Source organism: Crotalus tigris, unplaced genomic scaffold (genome assembly GCF_016545835.1).
Source record: "Crotalus tigris isolate CLP2741 ecotype Arizona unplaced genomic scaffold, ASM1654583v1 scf7180000020129.766959, whole genome shotgun sequence".
Classification (NCBI taxonomy): domain Eukaryota; kingdom Metazoa; phylum Chordata; class Lepidosauria; order Squamata; family Viperidae; genus Crotalus; species Crotalus tigris.
In genome coordinates this window covers 131,810-144,704 of record NW_024097870.1, presented here as the reverse complement: position 1 = coordinate 144,704, position 12,895 = coordinate 131,810, and the positions used below count along the sequence as shown (strand labels likewise).

General features: G+C 37.1%; 1 protein-coding gene across 5 annotated transcripts in view; it reads left to right on the top strand.

Annotated features, from left to right (window-relative positions):
• The window catches only part of MND1 (meiotic nuclear divisions 1), a 40,118-nt gene extending 27,555 nt beyond the window's left edge, over positions 1-12,563 (top strand). For all 5 annotated transcript variants that reach the window (XM_039365588.1, XM_039365594.1, XM_039365593.1 and 2 more), the window contains 2 exons: positions 11,134-11,178; positions 12,345-12,563. In XM_039365588.1, the coding sequence (XP_039221522.1) occupies positions 11,134-11,178; positions 12,345-12,451 (152 nt within the window). In that variant the 3' untranslated portion in view covers positions 12,452-12,563. The remainder of the gene's footprint in view (positions 1-11,133; positions 11,179-12,344) is intronic.
• The last annotated feature ends 332 nt before the right edge of the window (positions 12,564-12,895 follow it).

Below are 12,895 nucleotides of genomic sequence, written 5' to 3'. Positions count from 1 at the left end.
CTTTGAAAAGTCCATCTCTGCCGCGGTTTCTGCCTTTGAAGGAGAGGAGAGCTGATGGAAACTCCTGGGTGCCCGTAATATTGCACGAGTTCAGGCACCCATCCTCTTTTGCAGAGAATAGGAGTGTCAGAACCCTATGTTCTGTTTCCATGGGATTTCTTATTCTTTCTGGGTTCTGCTATTCTCCGGGGGGAGGGGGGGAGCTTGAGGTGCCGATGTGTATTTGCTTTGCTCTGTCTCTTGCTCTGTCCTTTTTGATGTGTCTCTAATGGGGTGAGAATGGAATGTACCTCCAGCCATCTGCCTTCTCTCCAAGCGCAGAAGAGATGGCGCAGACACTAATAGCCTTGGAAGTGGCACCTTATCACTCTGTTCCTACGCCGTTTTCACACCTGCGGATAGGCCTGTTTGAACCGTCCAGAGGAACAGTTAGGGTGGGGTTACTATGGACACTTTGAATTACTTGATTCACACAGGAAACTCTCAGATCTTGCCTTCTATTCCTGCTGTCAACACCTCCCAATAAATGATGTCGTTTCAAGAGTTCTGCTTTCTTAGGAGAACTGATTGAGGCGGGTCCTTACAGGGAGCCTGAACTCTCAGGGTGTTTGTGTTGCTTATCTCCTGCTCCCGCCCCCTCAACTCCTTTCCGCCACTGCCAGAACAATTTTCACCAGACCGGAGACCTTGGGGAAACTGGAAGCTCCATCTGCATGCAAATGTGTGCTTAGAAATGGAGTAAAACGCATCGACTGGCAGCCACGCAGAACTTCCAGTCTCTGTCAGGTCTCCGTCTGGGTAAAAAGCATTTAAGCCCCTATGGGGCGTTTGGAAACAAAGCATTTGCTTTGTTCTCAAACGTCCCATAGACTCCGAAACACTTTTTATTCGAACAGAGACCTGACAGAGACTGCAAGCTTCAAATGCCTGGAATGAGGCGCTTGAGAAACAGATCCTTCTGCTCCATATCTAAGTGGGCATTGGCAGCCACGCAAAGTGCCAGTCTTTGTCAGGTTTCTGTTTGGATAAAAAGTGTTTCAGCACCTATGGGGCACTTCAAAACCCAAGCCACTGATGGCGACCATGATCCCCTCTTCCCAGCCACTCTGCCCAACTTATTCGTTGCCTGGCAGGCCAGCTGGCACAAATCCTGACCACTCTTCTTGTCGACCTTCTTACTCAAGCGGCAGCAGCGGCTTGAGTTTCTTAGCTCCGTCCAAATGGAAAAAAACGGAAGCACAGCAATGGAATTGCTTTCAATAAGGCCGGTGCATGCAAGTGAGCAGTGCACTTGGATCTTCTTGAGAGCCATCTTGCTGCTGCATCTCCACTTGAGAAACTCAAGCCACTGCTGCCGCTTGAGTGGGGAGGACAAGAAGAGCGGGAAGGATTTGTGCCAGCCAGCCGGTCAGGCAAGGAGTAGGTCAGGCGGGGTGGGTGGCTGACAGGGGAGGAGGGATAATGGCTGCTCAGGTGGGTGCTACCGCCACCAACAGCAGCTTGGACCCAAGTACAAGGGACCTGGTTCCACGATGCCTCCCTGCTCAATTTAAGGCTTCCTTTCTGCCTTCAAACCAAGGCCGGCGCATGCGAGCGAGCAGCATTCTCGGGCAACGGATGGCATTGGTTCCTGTGCCCTGCCAACTCTAATTACACGCTTTGCCATATACACATTCAAACAAAGCAAACAATTCTCCCCCTGAAAATGGAAGCTTCTGGGGGCCATGATGTCTTTTGCAGAAAATTTGTGTTTGAAGTCATGCGATATTATGGCACCCAGGAGCTTTCATGATCAGCACAAAAAGCATTTCCAAGCCGACTCTCCTCTCCCTCAAAGGGAAGGCAACTGTGGCAGAGAGAAGTCAGATTTTGCAAGGTGAGTGTATCCGGTGTGGCAGGAAGGGAGGGGGAAGCAGTTGAAGGGAATAGGGTGAATGTTGCAGAGCCTCTGCAGTTATTCATAAGGGTGAATGGCTGCCGTGGTGCTGCAATATTTGTGATTTTGGGACTTGCTCGTAAATACTAGGGAGCGCTTGTCACGTAACCTCAAACAAGCATTAAGTGAACACTTGTAACTCAGGGATTACCTGTATAACTTTCCAAATCAACATTCTAATCACCCTTTTGCTGTTTGTTTCAGTTTTTTTAATTCTTAAAACTTACGCATGAAACTTTTTTTTGCTGAGGATTGAAGGAGGATCATCTAGTATGATAAAACTTATGTCAAATGTTTGTAGTATCCAAAAAGCAGTTAAGAAGCAATGTTGTAAGGTGATTAAGAAAGGAAGTGAACAAACCCAATATATGTTTGAAGTCTCCAAATCCATGACTTGAGAAAAGCTGACTTTCCTCAACTTTGACAGCTCTCTAAAACTTGGCAGTGACCACTGTTTTTCTCTCTTTGTGGGGAGCTTCTGTTTGGAACATGGCATTGCTTTAGTAATAGAAGTATTGACAATTAAGTTTAAATGTCAGGAATAAATGCATTCAGTTGTTAACTGTATGTTACTGGTAATAAAAACACTCATAAAAGTATTTGTGGATGACAAATACTGAGAGATGATCATTTAAAATATATTGTCTAATCTGCTTTCAGGATGTGAGTAAATTGGCTTCTCCTTTCCTTTTCTATAAAACTGATTCTTTAGTTGTACTTTTACTTTTACTGGATGAGTTACAGTAAATTCTTTGTGCAAGAAAAATTTTGGATGACCCTATTTGTTGTTTTCAGTTAAATCTTTAGTTGCATGTATGTAGGTAAGCATTATCTCTTGCCACAACATGTATTATGGATTTATCTTAAATTGAGAAAATGCATAAGCAAAGTCACATTTGCTTTTACAGTTCAGAGTAAGAAATATTAAAAGTTAGCATATGGAACTACATTATTAAAATATTTGGTATTTGAGTATTAATCAGCATGCATTGTAAAATCTAATAATGTCAATAACATTGCTATTCAAAAACCATTTATCAAGGATTAAGTAACAAAAGATATAACTTGTCTTTTACTTAGTTTGTTGAGCACTTGACTTTGTGTTCAGCAGTGGAAAGTGATCTAGAAAATCGATTGCTGTGTTTTTCAGTTTTACATAACCACACAGAGCAGTTCCCAGTTTCCACCTCCTAGATATCTGGATAGGAATTAGCTTGTCTTTATTATTTTGTATTAGTGCATATACTACAAAAGTGGAAAAAAAGAACAGAAAGCAAATTCTGCCTTTTATCATTTGTGAACTAGCCACTTGTTTCAGGTTTGAATTGATACCATCAGTTCATCTCATAAAAATACTGATAATTATTCAAGTTTCAACTTTTATATGTAGCTTAATAATATAGTGCAAAAGTGTGGAAAATAAAGAACAGAAGGCTTCCAAGATTTCCAGTTGATATATATTGTTTACAATAAATGGTGACCTTATGAGCAAAAGTTCACAAGCTTGTTCTGACAATTATATTGCTCTTTCAGGGACTTTCCAAGGATTCATTTGATCACTACTATCCACTGTATCCATTGACTTTCCTTTTTTGCTTTTCTTGTCAAGCACAATAATTCTTTTTAATCCATCATGCATTCACATCAAGTATTTAAGTTTCTTCTTGCTGATTCTTGTCTCAAGGGAGCAATTAGCCTTTATTTGATCCAGAACTGATTGACTGTTTCTTTTGCAGACCCTGATACTCTTTGTAATGACCTCCAGATCCATAAATCCAAGGTGTATGTTTTTCAGTCTTTCCCAGTGTCCAATTTTCACAACAGTCCCATTACTATTAGAAAGACTATGCTTTAATTATTCTGATCTTTGCTGTGATTGAAATGTCCTTATTTTGTATTATCTTTTCTAGGTTTCTTTGCCTTCTACTCTACAGTTATCTTCTCTATATTTCTCTGACACACTATTTGCAACTATTCCATCTGTTTTAACTGTGAAGAAAAATTCTCAGCATCTATCAGATAAAGTCTCTCAACTTCATTTGGAATTGGATTTTGGCTAGGCAGGCTTTTTTGGAAGTGAATACAACACATCTGAACCCTGTTATCTGGGAGGATTTTGAGCCAGTTTATTCTGAAGAAGTGAATAGGGTCATTACAGCTGTGAGCTTGATAACTTGTATTCTAGATCTATGCCCCTCTTTGTTAAAGCTTCCTGGAGGTAGCATGTGGCTGGGTCCAAATGGTAGCTAATTCCTTTTTGTAGGAGGGGGTATACTTCCTGCCTTGAAGGAGGAGATGGTGCTCCTCCTTCTCAAAAGAGACTTTCCTTGACGCAGCCTTGCCAGACCACTTTTGTCCAGCCTCCAACCATTTGGAAAGATTGATTAAGGGGTAATTCTCAGCTTCAGAGAGCCATGGATGAAGCAAATTATTTGAGCTCTTTTCAGTCTCGATTCAGGCCAATGTATAGCACAAAGATGGGATTGGTTGCATTTGCTGAAGACCCTTGGAGAGTTTGGGACAGGGATATTGCAAGGTGTCTAGGTCAGGGGTGTCAAACTGCCAGCCCGCAGGCCAAATGCATCACACCAAAACTGCGCCCACCCCATTGCTGGCAATGGGAAAAAAGTCATGTCACGTGACATCGCTGTTTTCTTGCCACAACATGTATTATGGATTTCTCTTAAATTGAGAAAATGCATAAGCAAAGTCACATCTGCCTTTACGGTTCAGAGCAAGAAATATTAAAAGTTAGCCTACATTTGTATGTATACATTTTGAACACTACTCTTGACAGTTCATAACAACAATAAAACCCAGTAATTATATCCTGATTCTATCCTGGCAACTGGATAAAAAGCCAGGTCTTCTGAAATGCTAAAAGAGAGGACTGCCAAATCACCAAATTAGGGGGTTCCATAATTTCATAATATATTCTGGAATAAAAAAACCCAACAAAATTACTTACTGCTTTCCACTTCTTTACCACAAACTTTTAATTCAGCCAGCATGCAGATTTACATTACCTTTGTCAGCATTTAAGTAAATCAAATTTTCCATTTTTTCCTTTTACATTTATAAAGTATTAATTCTTTACTCTTGACTAATAAAATAGTATCACTTTCATGTCCTAATTTGCTCAATGTTTAGTTTTGATTCCAGTTATCTTCTTTGAAATTCTGATTTCTCAATTCTGAAATTCCAGATAGAGTAGAATAAGTTAATTTACATTTTATAAATACAGATGCTTTTTTTGTTAGTATGTGTCCAGCTTTGAATTTTATTATCAAGTCAAATTCTGCATTTTATTAAGGTTTCACAAGCTATATACAGGTAATCCTCGACTTACAACAACAGTTCATTTAGTGACTATTCAAAGTTACAATACTGAAAAAAGTGATTTATGACTGTTTTTCACACTTATTACCATTGTGGCATCCCCATAGTCACATCAACAAAATTCGGATGTTTGGCAACTGGTTCATATTTATGAAGGTTGCAGTGTCCCAGGGTCATGTGATCAGCTTTTGCAACCTTCTGACTAGCAAAGTCAATGGGGAAGCCAGATTCACTTAACAATGTTACTAACTTAACTATAATGATTCACTTAAAAGTGTGGCAAGAAAGGTCGTAAAATGGGAGCAAAACTCACTTAACAAATGTTTCACTTAGCAACATAAATATTGGGCTTAATTGAGGTCATAAGTCAAGGATTACCTCTATAGTGTTATAGCAAAACATAATACTTGCAGGACACAGAGAAGCATATATGCAGCAGTTATGCTAAAGCCTTCTCGGTAGGTTCCTGCATTATAGGTTAGAAATCCCTATACTGCACTAATTATAAAATGTATACTTAAAAATAGCATATTAATTGGTATAAATCAGCCTTATTTTAAAAGGGATGTGTCTCTCTTTAAAATGAATTTCTATTTTATAATACTTCACTAATTTTGGATTCACCCTTTAAGTTCAATTTTCCAATTTCTGTTAGCGAAGCAAATTTATATCTTAAAATTAAAAATTATTGTACTTTAGAATTCACTACTTTTTATTGTCAGCATTTGAATAAGATTTGCCTACAATAGGTTACTTTTCTAATGACCTAGAGAACAGTCATTGCTTTTACAGTAATTGTCTCATTAGTTAGATACAAAGAATTATTCTTTCAGAAAAGTACCTGGCTGCAACTGTAGGGCGTCTATCAATTATGATTTTAGAAGGTACTGGAATAAATGAATCCAAGCCAAAGATAGAGTAGCATTACAGAAATGTTTTCTTTTGGATTGGTGGGGGGGAGGAATTTATCACATACTGTGTTATTTGATAACTAAGTTGAAAGTGTTTCAGAGTATTTGGCTATTGTTAGCTGAAAAAGAAACTACAAAACTTGCTTGTTGGTGGATATTTGCAAGCTGACAACTCATACTGGTCCAAGCTACTTCTTGTTTTGTAAATTTAGCTATTCATGCTTGATGTTTTTCCCAGGTCAAAAGTTTTTTCTTTTTCTTTTTTTCTTATTTCACTACATTGCCAGTATATTCTCAATGAAAATTCAAATTATACTTTTTTATTAAAGTAATAATTTGTTATTTCATAATACTCCACACTTTCTAAAATGACAACTTCATAAAAAAAGGTTGACGGTTCTAATGCATTTAGATCTCTTTTCTTGTTCTTCCCCTTTCCCCTTTTGATTATAGTAAACCCAATATTAATACCTAAAGATATAGTGTATTCTCAAATACAGCACCAATATGGCATAAATTTTGTCTTGTTAATTGCCTTCCCACAAACTATTTTTCTCTATTGAGTGCTGTTTCTAAGAAATATGTTGACAGTGGAAAAACTACTGGAAGAATTTTCAATGAATAATGTAAAGTTATTTTATTATCTTTCCAGAAATTTATAACTGGAACTGTATTTGTATTATATCTGCAGTTGATCCTTCATACTTCTGTTTTCTTGCTGTGTTTACATTGGTTATATGTTTTTGTGGGATTAACACCTACAGTTAACAATTACTCTCTCAGCGGCACCGAATGAATGGTATTTATGACCAAAACTCAAAGTTCCAACTGTCACATCATCCTTTTAATCATGTGATTGTGATTCAGGCACCTACGTGGTTGCAGCATTGTATGGTCACCTGATCCAAGTCAATGGGGAAGCTGGAAGGGAAGGTCGCAAGTTGCTCCCATAAGTCGCTTCTGCCATCTTTTTTCCTAAGGAGCCTACTACAAAGTATGAGATTAGTTGCATGGGCCCACCCACAGCACACTTCCTGCTTGCAATCTGTAGAACATGCCTGTTTGCCCAATATTTGCACAGCACTACAAGAGCCCTTTCCTTTGGGGCTGCACTCATTAGCACTCATCCATCTGCTGGCCTGCTTGCAAGCTCCCCAGGGCCTATGACTTCATGCTGGCTTCCCCATTGACTGCTTGTTGTAAGAGAGTAGTCTTCCAAGATCACAAGTCATGGTCACATGAGGTCCTGACTTAAGGACCTGCAAACTTTGCTTAATCATGGCAACAAGGACTACCAAGATTACTATCACTAAGCAATGCAGTCACGTGACATCACACTTTATGACCACTTCACTTTCTGTTGGAAAGTCCAGTCCCAATTGCCTTTGTAACTTGAGGACTACCTGTGTCCCTGAGTAGCAGAAGGCCTGCTCCTTTTAAATCTGCTTCCCCCCCCCCCACAATATACTTCTTGATATGCTTCCAAAATTACTACCCTCACTTGTAGGTGACTGCTGCTTGTAAATTCAGAGATAAGAGCAAGTGCAAGGAACAGAAGCAGGGATGATAAAGGGTGCCTGTCTCCTTAGGAGATTTTTTATTCTACAGAGGCTTCTAGTTTTTCTGCTCCCACTATTTTTTTCTGTTCTGTAGCAAGCACAGAGCTTTTCCAGTTGCTTGGGTGGGCTTTCTCTAGCAGAAAAGCACAAGGGATAATAGAGCCTCAGGGCTAGAGAATGAGTGGTCCTGCATCAGAGCATCTGGAAACCTACTGGTCATTGATCTCCCTCAGGGGATTGTATTGCATTTTCTGACAGAAAACTCCATTTGCCTGTCAGATCAACTTCATTTAGCCTGCCTCATTGGAACAGAATCGGAACAGAGATAGAAACTCCATGTGATGACATGTCCTGAACAATTTTTTAATAGATCTCCATGGCCTGAGAGCAAGAACGGTATCTTAATAACGCTTAAGCAAATAACTGTCATACAAAGTTGATGAAATTGCTGCAAGTTATTTATGTGACTTCTGCAATAACAACTTGAGTGTTCTATCTTTGCAAACCAATGGAGTGGTGCTTTAAAACAAAATTTTGTTTCATGTACATTGGAAGCTTCAGATAGGTTTTATACAGGATGGTTAAAATTAAATCAGGAGTTGGAACTTACTCAGAGTTTGGTTTTACTCTGTAGTCCTATTTTGGGCCAACATTGGTAAGATTGTTAACGTTAATTTGGATGTATCACTATTTATTCAAGATGCTATGTTCGTCTTAGAACTGTAGATTTTAGGGGTCTGGGGTCTGGCTAAAAATATTATACAATACTTTCAGGGAAAATCTATAGCTGATTTGCAGCAATTTTATTTATTCTCTATCAATATTTGACAGAGGAGCAAGGAGGAACATCTTAATACAATAAAAAAAATTGAAATTCTGTTTGTACTGTATAAGAGGTTTTCTTAACATGAGGGTTGTAGATCTACCTGGACTGTAAGATCATTTTTTTACAGATAGAATTGCAACAGAGAGCAAGGGAAAAGGACTATGAAGAAGGAAAAAGTTGCAAGAATGCCAAGGGACTCAAATACTAGGCTAGAAAGAAAAGACAAATTGGCCTGTGGTTGTTATCACACTCTGTCTGCGTGGGAGGAAAGAGTGAAAAAAGTTTATTCCCTGTCAGTTTTTTTGCAAACTGCAGCATTTTGAAGCAAGTTTTTTCTTTTTCTTTTTTTCTTTTTCTTTGATTTCAGTAAATAAGAATAATTATGTACAAAATAAAACTCAAATTTCAGAAATTATGCAAAAGCAAGCAAGAACATCCTATTACAAATAGTGTTTCAAATTTTAAGTATTTTTGCTTATTTCCAATAAAACAGACTTATAAAGTTGTAAAGTTTTATCATTAATTTATTTGATATTTTGATTAAAATATGATTATTAAAAGTAATTGAAATATTTATTTTGGGTCCTAGTGAAATCATAATTTTATTCATGATTCATTTTATCATTTCAATGAATACATATCATTTTAGATATGTAATGTAATTACATATCCTGTAATGTAATTTACAGGATCCTTTTTTCTTTTCTTTTTCCTTCCTTCCTTTAATTTATTTTAAATTTATTATTATGATTTTTAATCTGAAGTTATATTTTTATTTACTCAGTAGTTTAGCATACTAAGTTTCATTTTAAAAATGTTTTTGTTTTATAGTCAAAGTCAAAAGTATGGAAGCTTTTCTAAATACTTGCACTTTTTAAAAAAGCAGCTGTATGATCTCATCTGCAAGTTTTAAATAAAATAGTTCTTCATCTTACAGGCTAGTATTTGGAGTTGGGCACTTGTTCTGCCACATATTTAACAGTTCATTTTGCAAATTCAGTCTTGCTAATAGTGTAAATTTATAACAACAACATTTTATGTTGCATTAATTTTTCTCATTCCCAGAGACAAACTTATACATTGACCAGTACTGCTAAAGTGCTGGACAGGTACTGACAAACCAGGACTATATGTGGATGTGAGAACTATAAATAATTTCAGGATCTCACTATGGAAGCCTGCTGGAGTATGCAATTCAGAAAATTAGAAGAAAACTGTAAAACCTTATTTGCTATAAGACTCGTTTCCATGTGGCCCAATAGCCCCTTCCCCACAATCATTTGAGTGATCATAGGCTAGCCTAGAAATATTTCTGAATTATTTTGGTATGTGATTAAATAGTCTCATAAAATGGATCTATATATTTTAGGTGTTCACCTTAAACCAGACATGTCAAACACAAGGCCTGGGGGCCAAATGCGGCCTGCGAAGTGGTTTCATGTGGCCCACGAAGCCATCCTGGAAACAGTAAGAGAACGGCCCCCTCTGCCTTGGCCCTGGCCCAGGCCAGCCGGGAGCCAATGTACAATTTTGTGGTGGCCATCTATGCTGAAATGCATTTAGTCTTAGCTCCATAAGCCCCCACTCTCTGCATGGCCTGAGAGGAACAGTGAGGCTTCTCTGGTGGACCGTTCCTTGGCACTTGCCCTGGTCCCATCCCCTTCTGCCAGAGACCCTCAGATCTGTCCCACTCCTGCCCAGGCCCCCAAAGGTGCCCTTGACACGAGCAGTGTAGAGCTGGCCACACCCACCCAGTAGGCCACACCCACTCCATCCACATCCACCCAGTAGGCCACACCCACCCGGCCCCCTGAGGGCAACTGCAATGCTGATGCGGCCCTCAATGAAATTGAGTTTGACACCCCTGCCTTAGTGTAGTCTGTTTCTATAAGCAATCAAACACATTGGTGTAGAACTTTGGATACAGAAACTTTTTCAGCATACACTTATGAACTTTACTAGCTGCCAATTCCCATTTCATAAATTCTCCCATAGCAGAGGAATTTGAATAATGAGAATGTATGAACTGGAACATTAAGAAGTTGCCCCAATAATTTATAACAAATGAGCAAGGGATTTTACAAGATTCTGTAATTTGCCAATGTTTTGTTTTTTTATAAATATATTCATCTTTGATGAAAAGTAGTAATAAAAGCATTATTTCAAATAAAATTCTTTATTATGCATCACATAATTCAGATATCCTGATTTTAAAATTTTTATACAATAAGAGTGTTTCTTTTTAGAGCACAGACTCTTCTAATTCAGTGAAGCACTAAAGTATTCTTATTTTCCTATAGTACAGCAAAATATATGTCAAGAAATTTCAGATGTAACTGGTAGAATCCATTATTTCAGCATATAATTTCACTTTGGTGTAACTTCACTAATCTTTGAGAATTGGTTGAATATTAACTTCAAAAGTACAGTAAAATATTTTCAAGTTATTTAAAATGTATAATAAGTTTGAAAATATAGTTTTATTATTTTGAATCTGTTCAGTTATTGATCTATAGAATTGCTTCTATGGAATTTTATTTCTTTATTTCTTTTTCTTTTTAGGTCAAGCAAATAAAATAGCTAAGGAAGCAGCCAACAGATGGACTGGTATGTCTGCATTACATTATTTTACACATTCTTCTGTGGACAAAAATAAATACATGGAAAAAACAATTTTTAATTTAAGATTTAAATTACTATTTTTACATAGAACTGACTTATTTGCCAGGCAATAGATTGCTGAAAACTCCAAAAATAACTATTACTGGTGAAGTTTGCTATTGGTCATAAATGCAAACATAAATATAATTTTTATGATTTCTGATTCAAATATTTCAATGTTTTTGTTCATTGTTAGATATACAGTAGACTCTCAGTTTTTGCTAGGTATCACTTCTTTTATTGTTTGGATGCTAAGATATACACACACTGAATGACAAGCTTCAACTAATCTACAAATAATGATGAATAATGGTGCAAACTAAGCAAATATTTGAATAAAAAGTAGTAAAATGTGTGTGTGTACATTAATCTGAAGTTACTTGAGGTTTTAAATTAGAGTGCACAGTAGTATATGAATCATGGTAATCCTACAAATTGATTTGGTCTTTGTCAGATTATTGTGAATGATGATATGAATGGTATATGATTTTATATTGTAATTACAGTTTCATCACATTATATCATATTCCACATTGGGACAATTTTCCAGGAAAGTCATGTGTAAACAAGTTCAAAATAATTAGTACATAATCATGTTTCAACATCAATTTTATCACAGAGAGGGAAGGATTGGTTTCTTTTTTAAAATTCCTGACAATTTTGGTTAAAATCTAGATAGAATCTAAATAAACAGAGGAAAAACTGGTGCCTACCAGTATCGAAACCTCCAGAGACATATGACTTTTCAAAATAACTCCTCAGTTACTAAGTGTGTATGTATGTCAAGTTCTAAGCTCAGTAGATTTTGTGCTGAACTATTTGCCCTGTTCCTATGGTGCAATCAATTGCTTTTTGGAAAACTATTACTACTGAAATATCTTATACAGGAAAGGGATTTCTTATCCTCATCTGTACATGAGAACTGGAAATTACAAAATAATCACTGTTAGATGATGCAACCCAAAAGGTGATTTATGTCTGAGGAGGGGCCTCAGGATGACAATTTGTAGATATGTTAATTAACTTTAAACTTTAAGGGTCTTTTACCATGATTATCATTATAAACACTTGAAGCCCTAATGTCCATTATTTTTCATCTACTTTATTTACAGATAATATATTTGCTGTAAAATCTTGGGCTAAACGGAAGTTTGGATTTGAAGATAACAAAATTGACAAAACATTTAGTATACCAGAAGATTTTGACTATATTGATTAAAAGTATTTAAATGGATGTCACATAACTTAATATTGTTCAAGATGCCTTTATTTTAAATTTCATTTCATTCCTACCATTACTTGTACTGTTAATAAAAACTGAAAACACTGAAGTAATTTTGTTTTCTTACACTTTGATCTTCCAGAAAATTGTCTCAAACAGAAAGGTTTTTTTACAGATTCTATGCTTTAAAAAATGGCTTTTCAATCTTTTCACCTATTGTATCACTTTTAGGATATGGCAATATCCGAGTACCACCAGTAAGGTGTGAAAAACATGATGATCAAAAAAAAAAAGGAAAAGGAAAAAAGTGATGAAGTATAGGTAGTCTTCAACTTACAACAGTTCACTTAGTGACTGTTCGAAGTTACAGTGGCACTGAAAAAAGTCTCCCCCCCCAAGCCACAGCCGAGCAAGGCACCTGCCTGCCCACCCGGCGGCGCT